General features: G+C 49.8%; 1 protein-coding gene across 4 annotated transcripts in view; it reads left to right on the top strand.

The window, feature by feature from the left end:
* Window positions 1-21,841, top strand: part of FAM53C (family with sequence similarity 53 member C) — a 137,843-nt gene that overhangs the window by 18,321 nt on the left and 97,681 nt on the right. For all 4 annotated transcript variants that reach the window (XM_086931825.1, XM_086931827.1, XM_086931826.1 and 1 more), the window contains exon 2: window positions 11,437-11,662. In XM_086931825.1, coding sequence (XP_086787951.1) covers window positions 11,585-11,662 — 78 coding nt within the window. In that variant the 5' untranslated portion in view covers window positions 11,437-11,584. The remainder of the gene's footprint in view (window positions 1-11,436; window positions 11,663-21,841) is intronic.

The raw sequence follows: 21,841 nt of genomic DNA on the forward strand, positions 1-21,841 counted from the left end.
CACCGTCCAGTCTGCATTCTTTATTCCTGCTATTCTCTTAAATCTTGAAGTTTACAAATGTTGGTACCGTTTTGTACCATTGTTTGCTTTTGTCTTGTTAGTGCTTTAATGTTGTGCACTCTATTGGGGAGAAGGGGGCAGTAGCTTAACTTTTCATGCATTTTATCGAGACTGGTAGGCCACACTCTACCTGCTCAGTCGTTTGTGTCATTGTGGTTCCATTTGCTGCGGTTTTTATTATGTAGATATTAATTTATCACTATATTAATTTATACGCTGTTATTCAGTTGTATGCATGATACATTAATTTATTTTTTTGTTACGATGTTGTCTGACATAATTAAAGATGTTTTTGATTCTATAATAAGATACGTCCTGCACACTCCTGTTGCAGTGATATTATTAGTGCGTGTGAATGAATGTGGTTTATAGTGTATGTTCTTTAGGTAGTCAACATTAAACATCTCTTGCATTACCTTTAACATCCTTTCCAATGTTTCCCACTACTTAATTATGTTGCTGTGTGGGAGCTTCTTCCAAGACCACCAGCCTTGAACAGTTCTACTAGCTGTTGTGTGCCATTGCTTAGTAACTCATTACAATGAGGTCGTCCTACATTTACAATATTTATTTGTGCTTTTTATTGGGATTCTGTTTTAATTATTTCTCGAACATGTTCAGATACTTTTAGCCTTTAACTCTTTCTGGGATCCCCAATATCATTTAATAGACATTTTTAGCCTTATTGACATAATGGTAGTTTTCCTTTAGTTATTCGTACACCATTCTTCTTTGGCTATATCTGCTAATCTTCATAGGCAACTCTGTGTATTATTGCTCACTCGCTATTTCATCGCCAAACCAGAAAACCAAACATTTTTAGGGAAGGAAGTACTATAAGTTAATAGGTGTGCTCCAAGATTGCTATGGTTTAATCTAAAGTGGAAAGACATGAATACTGTATTTTTATTTAGCTATTTTGGCACTTTAAAATCTCTAAGGTTTTACATCCTGCTCTTGGAGTTGGTATGCTAGCCTTTACGTTTCTTAAGGTATCAGATTTTCTGTGCAATTTCTTATGATTTGGAATTTACTGCCCTTAGCAGTTCGCAGTCTAAGTTCAGAAATTAACTTAGGACCTGGCTTTTCAGGCGAGCTCACCAGCTCACTTAATTTGTATTTTGGCTTATGGTTTTGCTTTACAACTTTGCTGCCCCTCAGTACCACGAAACCTTACGGTGAACTTGCAATTTACAAATTCCATTTTAAATAAGATCCCTTGATCTACGTAATAGAAAGCAACTTTAAAAGATTGTTTTATAGAATATTATGCCAAATCCGTCTACTTAACATGTCAGTTCATGGGTTAAAGTACTTCTTTCTAATTCAAGAGGTATTTTGACTGCAAACCTTCCCCATACCCAGCAAGTACTAATTTCAAGAATCTTCCCTGTGCATCTAAGCGCACAGTCAGTTGATTTTTGAGTAGAGTGTATTTACCTCTGCCCTAATGATCCTGGGATTGTTTTTTTAATTTTAAATCTCCTATGGATAAGGATTCACCAGTACTGTCCACCATAGAGGGACTGATTTACATGATGATGATAAAGGTTGGGGTGCCGTATTTGTTATTGGTGAAGATATACACAGAGTGTTTCAGCTCAATACCAGTGGAACGAAAGATGCAATGACATTTTGTCCAAATCTGATTCTGGTCACAGTTTTACTGCTGGCTTCTCCGAGACCCCGAGTGTGAACTGGTAGAATAGGTGGATTCTTTGGTATATTTGGTGTAGCTGCCCCATATCTAGGAAACACAAGTACTAATAACTTTGTACAGAGACTCCTGAAATGGCAGCCTCCGCATCCCAATTATTTTCCAGAATAACCTATATAGAGCTTGGGATGTATATTCAGGGAAGAACTTCCCTCTGGGCTACGTTTATATTTTTGCTGGCAATGAAAAAGTTGTTCAGTACCCATTTGCTGTTTAGTGATTTCTCACTAAGTTTGCTATCCCTTTTTTAGGTTTCGCCTATTATCATTCGCTTGCGAATGTAATAGGCGAAAATTCAAGTGCTCAATCGACTTGTGAAACCACTGCGGTTTTCTCACAGTGCATGTGAGTCACGTGACCACAAAAGCGGGTCACGTGATCACACAAGCACGCGCATCTCCCTATTCCGCCTGCCAGACTTCTCCTCCCCTCGCTCGCATTCCCGCCCCCCCCAACAGGCTCTCCCGCCCCCATCCGGCTTCCCTCCGGCCTCTCTCCAAGCGCATCGCGTTTTCGCACACAGGCATTCCGCCTGCCGCACTTCTCCTCCCTCGCATTCCCGCCCCCCACCAGGCTCTCCCGCCCCCCACCCGGCTTCCCTCCGGCCTCTCTCCAGGCCATGTTCCCTCCCCTGCCAGAGTCCACCCCGCCCCTAATTTATCTCTCACATCAAAGCCCCCAGGACCCCCTCCCCCGCTCCTGATCATCTCAGACCCCCACCAACCCCCCCGTCATCCACATCCTCGCGTTGCAGCTCTCTCGTCCCAGCCTGCTTGCCCTCTCCTTCGGTCCTTGCAGACCCCCTTACTGTCCGCCACATCCCCTCACCCCGACCACCACAGAACTCCGCCGTTTCTTCATGGACCCTTCAAAACACCAGATGCCATCGCCCTATTTTTTTTTTTTTTAAGACCAATGGTCCCAAACTGTATTTAGTTTCACATATAAGAAGGCAAGTATTCATACAATGACATGGAAAGGAAAAATTACCACAAACGGTACCCAGCAAGTAGCACATCTTGACATGTCAATTATACATGAGTGAAAATAAACAGTAGCCAGGGGAGATGCATTAGTTCGTAAGTGGCAGTGCCAGGATGTCTCGGGCCGTAGTGCTCGTGGCCCGCAGCGCCGCAGAAGGACCAAGGTGGTCATGTAATCCAGCAACCAATTGTCTTGAGTCGCGTACCCTGGTTGGCACAGTAGCAGTCAAAGGCAGGATCATATCCCACATGGCCATACGGGTCGCTGGGTTTCAGTCTCTTGCTCCCGGCAGTGACCAACAGGCATTGTGTATAAAGTAAACGGGGAGGGGAAATCTAGTATCATCTTGAGTACATCAGAAACATTCTCTTTGCCACCCAAGAGACATAACTGGGAATGAAAAGAAGGGGGGGAGGGAGAAACATTTCAACAACTGTTGGATTAGTGTATGCGTGTACAATAGTGTATCTGGGGTCCTAGCTGTGTATGGCGCACCCTATGTGGGCCGTGTGAGAGTGTGGACGGCTCAGAATGTAGTGTTGCTGCGGCTGCAGGTCGGGGAGGGGGGGAAGTAGGGGCGGGGGGGGGGCAATAGGGGACACATCCCGGTGGGCAAGACCCCGTCTGTCGGGGGAGGGGGCGGGGACGGAGGAGAGGGGGAGCTCGCGCCACGCCTGGACAGTAGTCTACTGGGTCCCCACTATTCCGTGTCGGGCGGTCACACTATACCGGCCTGGGTGCACGCCCGGTGGAACGCGGTTAGGGTGGCGTCCCAGTCTTGGGCGATCGGGTACTTCCGTAGGCCCGCGGTCTCCTCCCTGTGTAGAGACACACTCTCCGCGCAAGCCCAGTTGCCAAGAGAATGACGCCAGTCAGCAGGGCGCGGTGGGCTGGCACTCTTCCATCGTTTCGTGATGAGACGCTTGGCCGTAATGAGGCCTAAGTCCCAAAAACGCGCCCGTAGCTTGGTCTGTTTGGTCCTTTTGTAGAGTCCCAGCAGACATGTTTCCCACGTCTTGGGGAGGGTGTCGCCTATGGCCGCCGTCAATGCGTCTGTGACCGCCGACCAGTACATGGTGAGGTGGGCGCAACTCCAGAGTGCGTGTAGGAGATCTGAATCCAGGAGACCACATCTGGGACACGCCGACGATGCAAGTCCAAAGTAGCGATTCAGTTTGTCTGGGGACAAATACGCGCGGTGAATGATGTAATATTGGATGGTCTTGAATCGCACGTTGCGAGGGATGTTTCTGGCGCCCGCTAATACCGCGGCCCATTGTTTGTCCGTCCAGGCGCTACCCCGGTCGGTCGTCCACTTCTCCCTCAGTCTTTGGGAGGAGAATTGTGTATGGCTGTGTAGTGCTTGTGCTAACCAATGCACTATATGGGAGCCATCGCCCATCACTGGATAAGCAGATGGGTGGGCGGTTCGTGGCCCATGTCACCCCATGTCTTCGCGAGCTCACGGAGTAGTCTGGCGTGTGTCAGAAACTGGCCCACTGGTAGACCAGTATCTGCGGTCAAGGTCTCGAAGGGCAACAGCTCTCCGTCGCAATACAGGCCGCCCAGTTTGTCCAAGTCCGCCGCAGTCCAACTGCGTAGCTCGGTCGAGGACAGTATGCCAGTGCCCAGGGGAGTCCCTAGCAGAGGCAGGTTCGGGGCATAGGGTACCGTAGGTTTGGTGAGTCTGAGGCTCCGCATAAAGCACTGTTTCGCGACTGCCACATGGATCTGAGTGGGGGGTCGGCCCCGCGTCAGGGGGTGGAAGAGTGTCAGCACCCATACGGGGGACAGGGTAGTGTCAGCTGTGGCCGTGTCCGTCAGGTTCTTGCCGCTCAGCCAGTAAGTGACCCATTGTAGCTGGGCTGCTAAGTAATATAGCTCCTGATTGGGAACCGCCAGGCCTCCAGCGTCCGTGGCCACGTAGAGGGTCTTCAATGCTACCCGGGGTCGCCCTTTATTCCAGATGAGGCGCCTGGTGAGGGCCTCCAACCCCTTGAATATGCTCGCCGGTACATACACTGGTAGGTTAGTATAATAATAGAGGAGCCGGGGGAGCATTATCATCTTGGTTAGCGCCACTCTGGCCGGCACATTCAGTGGGAGGGAGTTCCAGAACGTGACCTGGGCCGAGAGCGAGGATATGGCTCTCGCTAGATTGCCCTCCAGGAGATCTACAGGGTCCAGGTATAGGAGGATCCCTAGGTATCTGAATACCGTCGGGTGCCATCGGAGCGTCTCTCCCATCATGCGCACTTCGCATTGTGGCATCTCGGCACTGAATGCATAAACTCCCGATTTGGCCCAGTTAACGCGGAGCCCCGACATGTCCCCAAACGTTTGAAAGATGGCCGTAATTGCCGCGGGTATACAGGCGAGGTCCCTGATATATAACAACAGGTCATCGGCGTACAGAGACACCGAGTGAACGCCATCTGCCAGTGGGATGCCCCAGGTGTCGCCGGAGGTGCGGAGCAGTTCCGCCAGTGGCTCCATCGCCAGGGCGAATAGTAGAGGGGAGAGAGGGCAGCCCTGCCTGGTGCCCCTCCCTATACGAATCCTGTCAGAGAACAACCGCCCAGTCCGTACGCGTACCTCGGGTGCCTGATAGAGGAGCCCCACCAACTGGACATAGGCGTCACCCAGCTCGTACTTCTCGAGGACTCGGAGGAGATACAGCCACTCGACTGAGTCGAACGCTTTTTCCAGATCAAGGATGACGCATCCTGAGCGTGGCCAGGCGGGGGTCGCATACCGTTGGACTCTGAAAAAGCGGCGCAGATTGTAAGACGTGCACCGGGTGGGCACAAAGCCGTTCTGATCAGAGTGCACCAGCTTGGGGACCAGCGGTGCAAGCCTCCGAGCCAGTGTCGCAGCTAAGATTTTGTAATCGGTATTGAGGAGTGCTAACGGTCGGTACGAGCCGAGTTCGTTTGCTTCCCTACCCGGTTTAAGCAGGGAGACCACGTTAGCCTCGTTCAGGGACGCCGGGAGCTCAGCATCCTCCGATGCTGCCTTATACACCTTCAACAGTTCCGGTATTAACACCAGCGAGTAGGCTTTGTAGAACTCAGCTGGGAGTCCGTCAGGGCCCGGTGCCTTGCCATTGGAGAGGGAGAAGATCACCTCCCGCAGTTCCTCACTAGTGAGCGCAGCACCTAGCTCTGTTTGTTGGGCAGCAGTAGCTGCCGGAAGTTGCAGTGTCGCCAAATAGTCCGTGATCTCCACCACTGTGGCCCGCAGCCGTGAGCTGTACAAGGACCTGTAATGTGATGTGAACGCTTCGTTTATCTGTCTCTGGGTGTAGACCTCAGCGCCCTGGGTCGTGCGGATCGACAGGACCGGCGCGGACTGGGTGTCTTGTCGTACCAGCCACGACAGGAGCCTGCCAGGTTTATCCCCTGTGTTGTGAGTACGTGCGGAGTGTGCTGCAAAATTAATGTTCTTTAGGCGCTCCATCAAAACAGCATGATCTGCCCTGGCCGAGATCAGCTGGGAGTCATCGCCCTCCGTCGCCTCACGCTCTTTGTCCAGTAGTGCCCCTTCCACCCGTATCAGATCTCTCTCCACCTGTCCTCGCAGGCCCGCCTGCACACCGAGGCAGTCCCCCCGGGTCACCGCCTTGAAGGCGTCCCACTCAATTCTCGGGGAGGAGGTCGAGTCGCTATTGTCCTCGAAATACTGTATAATCCTCCTGGACATCTCCTCTCGGAATGGGTTGTCCAGCAGGAGATCCGGTTGTAAGCGCCACGTGGGTACAGGCGGGCGCGGGCGTCTCCATCCATATACTAGAGTGTGTGGGTTATGGTCGGAGTGTGTCCGTCCCAAGTAGTCCGTGTCCGTCACGGAGGGGATCAGGTCGCGGGACATCATGTATCTATCTAGTCTGACATGCAATGAGTGGGCCCCTGAGTAGTAGGAATACACCCGGGCAGTGGGGTTTCTGACTCGCCAGGCATCCTGTAAGTTCCACTGTGCCGCCCAATTAAGTAGGGCCCCGGAGGCTGCCTGCGCTGGGGCGATTGTCGCCGGGGGGGACGAGCGGTCAAGGGAGACATCCAACACGCAATTGTAATCCCCACCTATCAACAGGGGTACGTCTGGCCAAGGTGCAATCACCGCCGATAATCGCGTGAAGAATTTCCCTTGCTCGACATTAGGTGCGGAGATGGAGGCTATGACAATCTGCTGCCCGTCTAGCCTGCCCTGTATGAAGACATAGCGTCCCTCAGTGTCAACGTTGCTGTGTGTCAGTGCGAATGGAACCCCGGGTCGTATCCAGATCAGGGACCCACGTGCAAACGCTGAAAAGGTCGTGGCGAATATCTGTCCCCTCCATCTACGGCGGAGTGTGGCTACCTCAGTGGCGCCTAGGTGTGTCTCCTGCAGTAGTGCAATCTGGATCTGGTGTCGTTTAAGATAGGAGTACACCTGATATCTGCGCGAGGGTGTGTGCATGCCCCTGACATTCCAGGTACAAAAGTTAACCGTAGTCATCACAGTATTCATTGCGCCCAAGCACTCGCCCCCCCCAACCCCCAGCCCTCCCCGCCCGCGCACACACAGCCGTATTTATCAATGATCATTCTTTCCACCCGCCATCCCACACAAACCCAGGAATGCGCGCCAGAACACTTCAATGCCAACATTAATCTCAAAGGGGGGAACTTGAACAGAACCATAATACCAAAAGGGCAACAACAAAACAAGTCGCCGCCCAAACGCTCTATCGAGCTCAATCAATCCGTGAGTTCAATGGGGGGATGACAAAGTACGTCACTTAGGTATTAACAAGTTAGTTTGCTGTGCTAGGAGAGCCGTGGTGACTCCCCTCCACGGGCAGTGGGTCAAAGGGTGCCAGCAGATAGTGACAGTGCCCACGGACAGTGCAGTGTTCCCAATGTCACCGGACTTGGATGTTTAGTTCCGGGGGGGGGGGGGCCTCCGCTGGTCCCCCGAGGGGGGCACTCACCTGTAGGGGTCCGTCCACCCCACCAACTCTGCGTTTCCGGGAATGTTCTAGTGGTACATCTCCGGCACCCATCCCTGTGGCCGCGGCAGTTCCGTGTCCGTCCGGCAGATGGGGGGGGTTCGGGAATAGAGCACAGACCCCGGGCATGGGGTCGGGTGCAGCCACATGCCATCGCCCTATAACCCTAGGAAACTACCCAGATCCCCCTCTAACTACCCAGACTCAGTCATAACCCTTCCCCTCAGCCCTCGCTCACCCCCGCCAGACCTCCAAGCTCACGGCGCCCCCCCCCCCTGCGGACTCCTGCAGTATCTTAAAACACCCCTCCACGCATCAACCGAGACCCGATGAGGCTCCGCTCCAGCCTGCCCTCTTACATCCGCCTCCTCTCCCCCTCAGCGCTTGGCGCTCTTCAGGCGCTACACAAATGGTTAACCTAGATATCTTCTCAGAACCCATCAGATCGTTTCCGATCCACTCAGCTCCTCCATACTCCCCCTGTCCGCTCTCTTACAGACTCCTCAGGATAAGTCTATCTACAAACCCTCTCAGGCTCCTTCAAACCAGCTCCAGTCTCAAACAGATGCCACGCACCGCAGAGCGCTCAGGTCTCTGAATCCACAGACCAGTCACGCAAACCTCCTCACCTAAGACGCTTCGGGCAGTCTTAACGTTGACGCCAGACCCCCTCAAACCACATCCGCTCTCATAAACTCCTTACAACTCAGACCCCCTCAAACCATATCCACTATACAAACCCCGCCCCAGACCCCCTCAAACCATATCCGCTCTCATAAACTCCTTACAACTCAGACCCCCTCAAACCATATCCACTATACAAACCCCGCCCCAGACCCCCTCAAACCATATCCACTATACAAACCCCGCCCAGACCCCCTCAAACCATATCCGCTCTCATAAACTCCTTACAACTCAGACCCCCTCAAACCATATCCACTATACAAACCCCGCCCCAGACCCCCTCAAACCATATCCACTATACAAACCCCGCCCCAGACCCCCTCAAACCATATCCACTATACAAACCTCGCCCCAGACCCCCTCACCCCATATCCACTATACAAACCCCGCCCCAGACCCCCTCAAACCATATCCGCTCTCATAAACTCCATACATCTCAGACCCCCTCACTCTTCAGCCCCCTCCAGACTCTCATGCGTCACAGCTCTCTCTCTCAGACCCCCTCACCCAACAGTCCTAGGCCCTTCCAACTACAAATCCATCTTCGAACCCTCAGAAGTACTTAAACCCATGCCCTCGGGCACTCTTGATCTGCACCCCACCCCGTGTACACCTCCACAGACACCCCGAGCTCTCCTTCCCTCCACTCTGCCGGCCGCCCCGGGGCTGGGATCGGGTCATGGGCTCTGCTCCCTCTGAGTCCCCCCTTCACAATCCTGTAACCCCTGTTATTTAGACTGACGCTTATTACACATTGGATTACATATGTGGCAGCAACAGCACAACACTTTCTTTCCCTTGTAGCGCAGCGTAAACTTTTTCGTGCACTTGAGGGGGCTCTGTACCATCGGATGGTTCTCTAGGTTCGGAATTCAACACATGATAAATGGCACCTATCACAGGTTTTCAATTTCCAAATGGGGAATAGCAAGCACATTTGGTGCTTTGGACACCAGAATCTGTATGTCCTGGGGGTAAACGACTTTTTCATTTACAATGACATTACTTGATTAATGCTTCACGAAGGGAAAAAAAACAGTAACATTTAAGTATTTAAGTATTAATTATTTAAAAAAATTAAAAGCCATTGTGAATTGTAATATCAATACATCTAAGTCACGTCAATACAAAACATGTGACATTACAAATACTAAAAGTGTCACATATGCTAAAGTTAAAAGTATTGGCATTGTCAATAACAATATATAAATATAAAATGTCAATTACAAAACCAATAGCTCCAACTTTCCAAATGCGAAACCTATTGGCAACGCCAGTGCTTGTTTTTCTCTGAGTCCTCTGACCACCATTGGTTCCTTTGTGGTATATCTTGTGGCTACGGGTTCATTTTAATGTTACTGAGCCTTGGCTACTATTGTACTGCAATTAACTTTACAGTTGACACGTTGAAGGATCTTCCCCAAAATTAGCTTGGTTGGATAGTTACAGTGCACGTAAAGTAGCAGACACAGGTATGGTACTCTCATAAAAGGTGATTCAATAATCACACATGATAAATTAAATGCTCAGTCAGACTTATAGCTGTAGAAAAGGCCAGACGTTCATTTCAGTATCAAATAGAGGGCCGACTAAAATGAGCAATTCCAACGAAAATGACGCCTGGCACCCTCTGCAGCTGAGAGATGGTACAGACTTTATTTTAGCACTTACGTGGTGAGGAACTATTGTCTGTTTGACATTGGAGTCTCTGAGAAATTCTGTTCTTTTGGATTACAAATGCTCAGACGCGTAGGAGGGAGCCAAACTGGATCTCAGATGGCTATATGGCTGCATCTTTTCTGAGCTGCTCTGCAATCCAAGGTTAAAGGACTTAACTGTGGCCAATGACTCCAGTGCCAAACCTAATCCTCCTGGATCCCAAAACCGCTACAAGCAAGACAAATAAATTTAAGAGTACCATAAGTGGGTGATTGGTGTACTAAGGTTTCCATTGTGTATTGGGAGACAGTTACATTATTCAGATGGCCACTTGTGACTCCAGTTTATTCCAATGCAGTTCATGTTGTAAAGAGACCTAATAGTACCATGTGATTGATGGCCAAGGGTGTTCTGAGCCTCTACCTTGCTTGGTCCTGGTCAAGGTTTTTGAGGATTTGGGGTCAAATGCACAATTGCTCTGTCCAAGATGGGATTTGAGGGTTGCCTTTAATACTGGCCCGTTCTTGAACATCAGAGAGATGATATTTCCTCTGTGATCTTGGTCTGCTAAGATAGAGAGTAAACAACTGACTGCATGATTTTCACACACAACAGTTAAGGTTTTTGGGGTCAGCTGGGGATAACTGCCTATTAAAATGGATCCTTATTTGATGCATTTAATTGACAACATGCACAAATTAAGATTTAACTCCCAAAATTGAATGTCCCAAAATGGAGACCGGAAGTTGGTGTACCCTGAGAAGTTGTTTCCTTCGTATCACTGTTAAATGAGAACACCAGCTTAGATTCCAAAGTTGATTAAGGGCAGGTGAGGCTTAAGACTTAGGATGCTACTTGTACCAGGGCCAGCATTCTTTTGGAAAAGCTTTAGTCGCTGCTGAAGTTGAAGGCAGATCCTTACACTTTGTTAAAGAGGACATACAGCAAATTAGTTGTGTAGTTAAATACTTAATGCTTCATATCAGACCTGATAACCAAACTTACCCCTTATATTGGAGCATGTAGTGGCAGTTCTTAAGTACTGTAGGGCGATGTATGGGGTAGTTTGACATGTCGTGAAGGGCTTGCATTTTGTTATCTTGAAGGCTGCAGGGTTTCATTGCTTAACAGGCAGGCATACCCTTGAAAGGGATGGGAAAAAGAATGTATTTGAGTTTTTTTAATACGTTTTGCCTTGTGAACTTGGCTCTGTTGGCAGTTTCTGTACGGCAATACTGAATATAGGCTCATCTTTTTTGTTACTGTTCAGATTTGCTCTTGTATATTAGAACTGGGGCTGGATAGCCTTGGTCATTTCTGATTGATTCACTTTATTTTGCAGACTGCAGTGATGGAGTGATGTGATCGGCCAGCACTGCCCAGTCCCAGCTGTGGCAGTAGTATGGCCGTGATGGAAAAGTGGCGCTCCTAAAGAAGGGGGCCGCTCTGGGCGAGCAGCGCCCTGACACCATTGGCCGCTCCAGGGCACCATGATCTCCCTAATTACAGAGCAACTGCAGAAACAGAGTCTCGAGGAACTGAAATGCAAGTCGTTCAGTATCAGCCTGGTGAGTATATATTCAGTGCTGACATTCAGATGAAGGTTTTTTGTAATGACCCCTGTCATCTGCACCATCGACTCTTCAGTGACCACAATGGGTACACCTACTCCTGAACCCAACCAACCTCAGCGATTCACCCCGCAGCGTTTTCACACTGCAGGTGTAAAACTATTCAATATTCCAAATGAAGTGCCATTTGCCCAAACTCTCGAGGTAAATACAATGTAACCTTGAAAAGCTGTATTTTAAGTCATTTTTTTGGGCTAGTGGGGTATCCTCTTAAACCACCTTTGCCACTTGCCGAGTGAAGTTTCTAATGTACCAGAAATAAGTACCATTCATCACATTTGTATCATAATTCCGCAGAATTTATCCCCAGTTCTGGAATTCACTGTAGACCAAAAAAACTGTTTTCTATCCTTTTCCAAAATAATAGCTTGTTTGCTTTCCTTCTTGTAGGTAACCATGTAAAAGGAATTAATTGCAAGATTGTAAGGAATTGAAGCAAACCTCATAGGCTAGTTGGAGGTATTTCGGTACCACAGAATCAAACATGCAGGCTGCAGTGCCCAGGCATGTTTTAAAATCTTAGACTCGAGGGAAGAAATATCTCTGAATGGTTCTGTCTATCTTCAGTGACAGTCAGTTAGGGGTTGGCCTTTCACACTGCTCCTACTCCAGATCAGATTCAACCTAAAAGGAATCCCTTCAGTTGTTGACACAGAGACTGGACCAGTCCTATCCTCCGGCCAAAACCTTGGTGTTACCTGTAGTGGGTATCCTAGATTCCGTTGACAGCCGCCGGGAGCCCAGTCTTGCACTTAAATGAGGATGTGTAAGGCAACCTCTGTCTATTCTGATTTTTTGACAGGTACTTTTGCTAGCCTTCCAGCCAGTCCAACTCCACCTGGTGGCTGAGTATTTTGTGCAACTTTCCTTCCGCGAGGAGCTTTGCTTTAAAAGTGTTATGTACTTTTTGCCTATTTTTTTAAACCAGCACAACAGCATGTCTATCCCCACAATTAAAAGTGTGATTAATTAGGTGAAGAGGTACACCTGGAGATGGAGAGTAGTCCAGGGCACTGTGCACCTGCTCTACTTCTGCAAAAGTTGACTGGCATCTTGGTTTGAGAACTTTAGTCACACGCCTTAGGAACAATTCTGCGTTTAGGCTTTCAGATTTTTGGGAATATATAGATAACTAATTAATTCATGATTTTCCCTCTGCATCTTCAACTTTTCGTGATGGCATAAAGGTTTAATCAGCCGTCGCACTTACTTTTGAGCGGCTTCACCTCTTAAAAGAGCATGTTGCCCCTTCTAGGTCTCTCGGATTCGGACATGGATGGTTTTAAGTTTGGCCTCAGTAGATTAACTTCAGTGTTTGCAGCGCAGCGGAGGTTATCCAGGTCAAATCCTTTTTCTTCCACCATTGTATAGTGGGGGGGGGGGCGCCGCGCGCCAGTTCTTTTCCACTTGTAGTATTTACATGTAATCATTTTTCAGCCCTAGGTCTTTTTGCTTCGGAGTTTTCTTTTTCACAAAGTTGTATTAACTTTGATCCTCTGCAAGGGTCTTGCCACCCTCTCTCTGCCCGTTATAGTACTGGATTATGGTTTTCTGTATCTGATGGGATGATGTTTGACGAGATTAGCTAAGGTCTTAACATGTCAACGGTCTGTGTCATGTGCAAGGGACGCAAGAACATTCTATGTGGGATCCCAAACTTAAGGAACCCTTGTCTGGAAATGTAATTTGCAATCTAAATACTTTGTTGGCTGGGGTTCAGAGAGTACTGAGAAGAAGTGCATTCTTGGGCTTCACTCAGTACCAGATCGCAACATTGATCTTGCGTCCTGGTCCAACTGCATCTTCAAATGTTTACATCACTGTAACAAAAGGCGTCAAGAAATTCTAACCGTCTGGAACTAGGGTGGCCAGCCACATCCAAGGTGGCACAACTCCTAAAACTGGTCCCAAGAGAAGTGTCCTCTCCTGAATCTGGTTGAAGACTGATGCAGGTCATATTAGAGTACCTGACAAAATTTGAGCCGTAGGTGCCCGCCAATGGTGTTGGCCTGGAAAGTGTCATGTTCCCTGAGCTTGGATGCTTTTTAATTGCCTTTTGAGGGTCTTGCTCTCTTGGGGTGAAGGATAGTCATTGCTGCTGGGTGATTCACTGCTTTGAGGTGTTCTACTCGCCAAGCTTAAGTCAGCTGGTCTTACTTTGGTTCAGGTCCAGCTACTCTCCTTGAAGGGCAGTAGAGTCTTTCCTTTTCATGTGTAGTTCACAATAGCTAATTTGCTTCAAATCCCTGGCCTTTTTTCCAGCCTCTGGGGAAGATCTCCATCAGCAAGGTCCTGTCCAAGCAAATGCTCTCTTTACTGGTGCACAGTTTCATTACGAATTTCCAGCACAAAGAAGCAATATTTCTTTTGAGTTCCTTTTGACTTGCCATCAGTACCTACAGAGTACAGCCTTCTATCAACTGTCAAATCCTACTTGACTCAGGAGGAAGTGCTTCTTGAGTCTTAGCTCCCTTCTTCCTGTGCTTTTGAATGCGGATAGAACACAGTGAGACATCTTTTTGTGGGGGATCTAAGAGCAGTCTTTGGTTACCGGTTAGTATCATGAGCAGGTATTGCAGTTTTGTCACTGGTTTGCCAGGGCCACCAGTACTGTTTGAACTCTAGTTGGGTTAGGGGATCGCAAAGAAGTCCAGCAGGTCAGGAATGCTATAAGAGATGGATGTGGTTGGAAACTGGGGTACAGCATAACCCAGTAAATCACACAAACCAATGCTGTTAACTAACTTTGGATGAAAACCATATGATATGAATCGTAGTTAATGCTATCCTACTGCAGTATTTGTAGCTTTTATGTACACTTTTCTGTTTTATTTTCTGTCTAGTTTCTAGAGCATACTAGACCAAGAACTACAATGCAGTACTTTGCACCCAGAGCCATTGCGAACACATGCCCAAATATAGCAAACCAGAGAAATCAGTGGTCTGTCCTAGCGGCTGAGATTTTTAGTTGCAAATCACTCTGGGGAATGCATGCAGGTAAAATTAATGCTTCATATTAGGGTGCTAGGCCTCTTGGTGAGTAGTTGATTTCCTGTATGCAGGCAGTTCAGTTGGAGACCAGTTTAGGACTCCACTACCTCGCCAATTATCGTGCAGAAGCAAATATTGCACACTATTATAACCCAAAGTGAAGTCTGCCTGGGGTACCAAATTTTGTTGACTCCTATCCCAAAGAATCAGTCGCTGTTAATATTTTCCAGTGTCGGGGTCCCCACTAGATTCAAAGGTGTAATGATCCTAGCCACAACCATAACTTTAAACTATTATCTCTGAAACCTTAAGGGCTAGCCAGAGTAAAATGGCTTTATATTGCGGACTGCAGCCAACAACAGGAGACAAACTCAATGACTGCCGAGCAGGCTCATCCAAGATGAGTGTAAAGTGTTTCCGCCGCTTCATCACTGCCAGGTCATGCTTCTGAGTTGCCAGGTCATGCTTCTGAGTTGCAGAAGTAAAAACGCCTGGACCCTTGAACTATTGATCTGCTTCCCCAAGCAACTTGTAGTGTGATATAAGGGGACTGTAATTTTCCCAGACAGTCCATGTACCGCAGTCCATGCACCCCTAGAGGGCAGAATCGAAATTTGCCTAGCATAGTAACGGTAAGTTTCAATTCTATTAAGGGCACGGAAGCGAGGATTATGCTTTTCTTCCTTCGCTTTATTTTCCATGTCCAACACACAGCAGCCAGAAAAGCGATAAAAATGTTTTTTTCCATCAATAAACACTTAAATCGTTATAAACAATAAAGTTCTGATCTCAAAACATCAACTCCCATCAGTCCCTGGGAGGATACAGCAACATAGTCCTTTCACACTGTCCACGCACTCCTTGAAAGGTCCTCCATCTTGCGAAACCCTCCTCTTTCTTCGCGCAGGTTACGCTTGAATGTTACTGGTCCTGTTTAGCTCCATCATTCCCTGTAATATAAGGAAACACGAGGCATTACTCCGTCCATAACCTTCCCAAAAGCAACGTTGTACATAGGTTTAATCACATTTCAATGAATGTCACCAATCAACTTAACATAAAAACCTTAAACCAGGTTACTTACAGAAGTACGGGCGGGTTTGCACCAGCTGTGCCACGGGAGGGATAATCCTCGCCTCTGTGTCCTTAATAGAATTGAAACTTACGGTTACTATGCTAGGCAAATTTCGATTCTATGTCGGGACCGGAGGCTCAGATAATGCTAGTTCAAAGCTTACTTACCACCAACTGAGCCACATCCACCACTGGTTTAAAATAAAACCTCTTAAAGGTGGAGTTGGAAGACCAATCTGCCGCACGCGTAAGGTCTTCCAGAGAAGCACCCAGAGAAAAAGCCTTAGAGGCCATCGCACCCCTAGCAGAGTGCGCTCCAAACTGTTTCGTATCAATACCCGCCTCTTGCATGACCCACCGCACCCACCTGGCTATAGTGGGTGAGGAGACAGCTTTGTGCGGTTTCCGTAAGGCAATTAGCAGTTGCTGCTCGCCCGGAGGGCGAAGTTCCAGAGTCATATCCTCATAGGATTTAAGACAATGCACCACACACAGTTTGGGCACATCCGAAAAAGCTTGGTATGAAATTGTCCTAGAGTCCGACGACCCACGGTGAACATAACCCCTTCCTGGGGAAAAAACCCTCGCAGTAATATCCAAAGCACGGACGTCAGAGACCCTGCAACAGGAAACCAATCATAACAGCATGGCTAGCTTAGCGGAAATCTCCTTTAAAGAGAGATACTTATTTGGTTGCCAGGATAAAAAGAGAATCAAGGCCAAATTGACATCCCAAAGGACCGAGTATCGAGGTTCCGGAGGTAGAGACAGGCGAATACCCCATAAAAGCCGACAGACAAACGGATGCTCCCCAATTGGTGCACCGACCACCGGGCAATGAACAGAAATCGCAGAGCGAACAGCGTTAATCGAACGGTAGACCAGACCCTCCGTAGCAAGATCCGCTAGAAAGTTTAGCATGGGAACAACTCCTGCGACCACGGGATCCAGGTCTCATCGAAGACACCAACGCATCCATTTAGTCCAGGCGGACTGATATCGTTTCGATGTACTGTCCGCCCAGGCCTTTGACAAAAGGTTCTGAGCCAATCCCGAAAGGCCTGGCAGCGACCAACGTCTCCTGAAAAGCCTCCATGCCATGAGGTGGAGAGATCCTTGACGAACGAGATGATGCTGTACTCCGTCCGGTTTCAGAAGAAGATGAGAAAGCGGGGGAGTAGGATCGGAAAATGCCAAGAAAGTTCCAGAAGAACTGGAAACCACATTTGGGACCTCCAACATGGGGTCACCACCACCACTTCTGCTCCCAGGAGTCTGATCCGAGCTGCCGTCCTTAACACCATCGAACGGTGGGAAGGCATAACCCCTCTCCTGACTCCAGTCCTGAAGGAAGGCTTCCCTGGCCTCTGCTAGAGGATCGAGCCTCCAACTGAAGAAGCGCAGGAGCAGGTGATCGAGACGGTAAGCAAAAGGTCCACCAAGAACGGGCCCCAGTAATCACTTCACCACTGGAAGACCCGAACATCCAGCTTCCAAAGGCTGAAATCCCTAAGATACCTGGAGTGCCAATCCGCCACCTGGTTGGCCTGGCCTGGGAGATACTCTGCTGTCACCAAGACTTGGTGTTCCAGGCAATACTCCCAAAACTCCTTGGAGAGGTCCGCCAACGCTCGAAACCGAGGACCCCCCCAGGCGATTGACGTAACAGACCTCTGAGACGCTGTCCATCTTCAGCAAGACGCACGAGCTCGCTTGATGCCTGGTCCAACAACGGACGGCGAAAGAACCCGCCAGAAGTTCCAAGCAATTGATATGCAGTTTTTGCTCCTCCAATGACCACACGCCACCTGTGGAGAATTCCCTGCAACGGGCACCCCATCCAGACCTGCTTGCGCCCGACTCTATGACCAAGTTATGTTATGTTAAGTGAATTTGTACTGCGCACAGCTGCCCCAGCTAAGGGGCGTCCTGGCGCATGGCAAGGTAACACGCAACAACCACAGGGAGCACAACAGCTAAAGAGAAGGAACCAGGTTAAAATAAGAAAGTTTTAATAGCCTTACGAAAGGAGGAAAGATCCTCCAGCAGCCGAATCTCCACCGGGAGAGAGTTCCACAGTTCGGCTGCTTTAACCCGGAAGGAACGACCACCAACACGGCACAACTTGTACCGAGGGGTGATGGTAAGATCTCAGAGGCAGAGTGGGGACGTACCAGGACAGGAGGTCCGTAAGAATTTGAGGAGCCGTACCCTTTAGGATCTTAAAGGCCAGGCACAGTACCTTGAATTGTATTCTGGCCCTGACTGGCAGCCAGTGCAATGCTTTCATAGTACTGGAAACGGGGCAGGATCTAGGAAGACCAACAATTGCTCTAGCGGCAGCGTTCTGCACGCGTTGGAGGCGGGTGACTTCAGCCAGGTTAGCTCCCACCAGAAGAGAGCTGGCATAATCCAGGCGCGATGTAACAGTCGCCTGTATTACCAACTGCCGAGTGCGGGGGTCGAAGAACTTCAGGACTGGTCGCAGAGCCCGGAGGATTCCAAAACAGCAGGCAGCCGTTTTCTTTGTGTGCCCCACAAAACTGAGGGTAGGATCCATCCACACTCCCAGGTTTTTTAATTCCGTCACCGGAAGAGGGGCCGACCCAAGCTCCGAAGGCCACCACCTGTCCCCCCAGAGGTCCGCCCTTCTACCGACGATCATGATCTCGGTCTTCTTCCCGTTGAGCTGAAGACAGTTGCCCTTCATCCAGCTTGCCACCGCCCTAAGTCCGCTCTGAAACCTGGGGGCATCCTGGTCCGCATCCCCGCTGATCGTAACCGCTAGCTGGGTGTCATCGGCATATGACACCATGGTCATGCCCCACTGCCTGACAACCTCAGCCAGCGGTCTCACGTATAGATTGAACAACGTGGGACTCAGCGAGGATCCCTGCGGCACTCCCTGTTTCAGAGGATGGAACTTGGACTGGAACGGTGGCATCGCAACGCTGAAGAAGCGACCATCGAGGAAGGACCGAAACCACTGAGGGCAGACCCCCCCCCCACTCCAATCTCCTCCAGGCGGTGCAACAGGATGGAATGAGAGACCGTATCAAAGGCGGCGCTTAGATCTAATAATACAAGCGCCGCCGACTGTCCTGCATCCATCACTGTGCGAAGATGTTCAGCCATCGTGAGAAGGGCGGTCTCCGTGCTGTGACCAGCACGGAATCCGTTCTGGGTGGGGTCTAAGATGTTGGCTCGAGTAAGGTGGTTGGAAAGAACCTTGTTCACATGGGCCTCCACGACTTTGGTCGGCCAAGGGAGCAGGGAAATAGGCCGGTAATTTTCCGGCTTTTCCGGGTCCAGAGAGGGTTTCTTTAAAATAGGAGAAACCACAGCCCGCTTCCAACTTGCTGGAACCGTACCCGAGGCCAGCGAGATGTTAATCAGGGAAAGTACCGAGGTACGACCCACAAACAGCTGGTCTCTGAAAAGGGCTGGTTTAAGCGGATCAGCGGGCGACCCGGATTTCAGGGTGTCAAATCCCTCAGATGTCAACGGGGGCAACACATGAAGCAGAAAATCTCCATAGATGTTACATAGAGTACCTGCCGTGCCTAGTATCATGGAATGTTAAGTAGATGTTCTGAACTTTTTCTAAAAAGAACGAGGCAAGAGCCTCACAATGCGCCGTAGAGCTCGTTGTTATAGCCGAGGCCCGCTTTGCCACAAGGTCCTTTACCACTTTGAAGATGGTTTTTGATGGATTAGGGCTATTGCCGAACTCCGCAGTGTAGTAGGCTGCCCGGGCCCGGCATATAGCGCAATGGTACGTTTTAACGGCAGCGAGATAGACAACCTTCTTCCCGCTGTCGTACACCTTCCGCCATTCCCTCTCTGCTCGCCTACAACTGCCCTTGAGTGCGCGTAAGGCCCTGTCATACCAAGGGCTTGACTCCCTGGAGCTAATTTTCCTAGCCGAGATGGGAATCAGGGAATCAAGTGCCTTAGTAACCCACGAGCAGAACCGGTCGTAACCTGCATCCACGTTCTCCAGAGGTCCCAACGGCTCTGCTGCGAGGGCTCGATGAAGGTCCTCAAGTCTCAATTTACTCCAGTGCCGTGTGGAGATCATCCTTACGGGAGCAGAAGAAGAGATTCCCGGCAGGGGGACATAGATGGCCACTAAAGAATGGTTCGACCAGCCGAGCGGTGTAACAGCCGTAACTGTGGCCTCTGTCAAATTCGTAAAAAACGGATCTAACGTATGGCCGCCTACATGTGTAGGATGCAGCACTATTTGTTGGAGTTGAAGAGCCTCCAAATCGGCTAGAATACAGCACACCGTAGGGATATTCTGATTCTCAAAGTGCAAATTGAGGTCCCCCAAGATAGAAAAGTTAGCACACCCCATCGCCAGAGAACTTACAGCATCAGGAAAGGCCGCCCTGAATGCCACATCGCTTCCCGGAGGGCGATAGACTACCATCCCTGAAAGGGAAAACTGAGGGTTAACCAAAATTTTAAAGACGGCACTCTCGCAGCCTGCGATGTTAAGGGCCTGGTGCCGAGCTGAAGATCGCACGCCTGTTCCAGGCTTCCATGTGTGTCAACCACCATGACATCTCCTCCTTGGCCTCCTCGGACAGGGCAACCGTTTGTTCGTACGATACCCCCTTTATGAGATGATGCGCTGTTAGACGCTGTAAGGCACGATAATGCAACGGGCCCGGGAAGATTGCCTGAATGGAGGAGAATAGGAGGCCTACCACTCTGGCAATCTGCTGTAGGGAGGTGTGGGGTCTGGAAATGGTCTGTCTCAATGTGTGACGGATCTTGGCCATCTTGCGAGATGGAAGAGTCAAGGAGGCCTGGACGGATTCCACCACGAATCCGAGGAAGACGAGGCTTCTGGTTGGTAAGAGGACCAACTTTGGCCCATTGATGATGAATCCCAGACTTTCCAAAAGAGTCACCGTCTGCCGCAACTGAGACAACCGCTTCTGGGGACACTGAGCCATGAGAAGGATGTTGTCTAAGTACACAAACATCCTTATGCCCTGACCTCTCAAGAATTCCACCACCGGGTGGAGCACCTTTGTGAAGCACCAAGGTGCGGAAGAAAGTCCGAAAGGAAGGGCAACGAATTCGTACACCTGACCCACGCCAGAGAAAACTGGAGAAACCAACGGTGTGGTGGGTGGATTGGAACCACAAGGTACGCATCCTTGAGGTCTAACCTGACCATCCAATCCTGCGGTAGCAGCACATCCCGAAGAAGATGGATTCCCTCCAACTTGAAGTGCTGGTACACTAACCACCCATTGAACTTCTTCAGGGTGATTACTGTGCGTCGCCCCCGTCTGTCTTCTCCACCAGGAAGATGTTGCTGAGGAAACCGTGGGGGTGCCGAGCGGATCGACAGATGGCTCCCTTGCAGAGCGCACACCTCCTCGTCGATCAGATGAGCATCTGGAACAGAAAAGGAGGTGGGCCTTGGGGGGGCTCTGCCTGCATCGGCTGATCGTAAAATTCTATGTGGAACCCCTTCACTGTTTGTAAGACCCAAGCATCCGTCCTGAAAGTCTGCCTAACGACCCCCAATACAAACCTGCTCCGCAGGTATGACACTTACCGCCGGACTGGCCACCTCCGGTGCTGCTCCTGAACCAGACGCGACCCCGGAAACACTGCCCTCTGGTAGGGTAGAAGTTATTGAAGTTGGCCGAGGAGTTGTACTGCCCTCGCCCGGAGCCATGTCCCTTGTTGCCAGATTGCTGACCACCACAGCCGGTCGCGCGGCCCCTCCCGCGACCCGCCCCTTGGGAAAAACGAGATTGGAAAACTCATTGTTAGTCTGCGCTTTGTCTAATGACGTAAAGTTGGCCACAAACTTCCCTAACTCTTTTACAAAGGGTTCCCCGAAAAGACCATCTTGGGCCACTGCGCCCGCTTCAGACGAAGCCAAATCCCCCAGCTTCGGATCAAGCTTTATTAGCAGGAAGCGACGACGCTCAGACGATAGGGCGCAGTTTGCATTCCCCATGAAAATTATGGCCCTCTGCGCCTAATTAGATAGCACCTCGGGGGATATAACCGGCTCAG

Source organism: Lissotriton vulgaris, chromosome 7 (genome assembly GCF_964263255.1).
Source record: "Lissotriton vulgaris chromosome 7, aLisVul1.2, whole genome shotgun sequence".
Lineage (NCBI taxonomy): Eukaryota > Metazoa > Chordata > Amphibia > Caudata > Salamandridae > Lissotriton > Lissotriton vulgaris.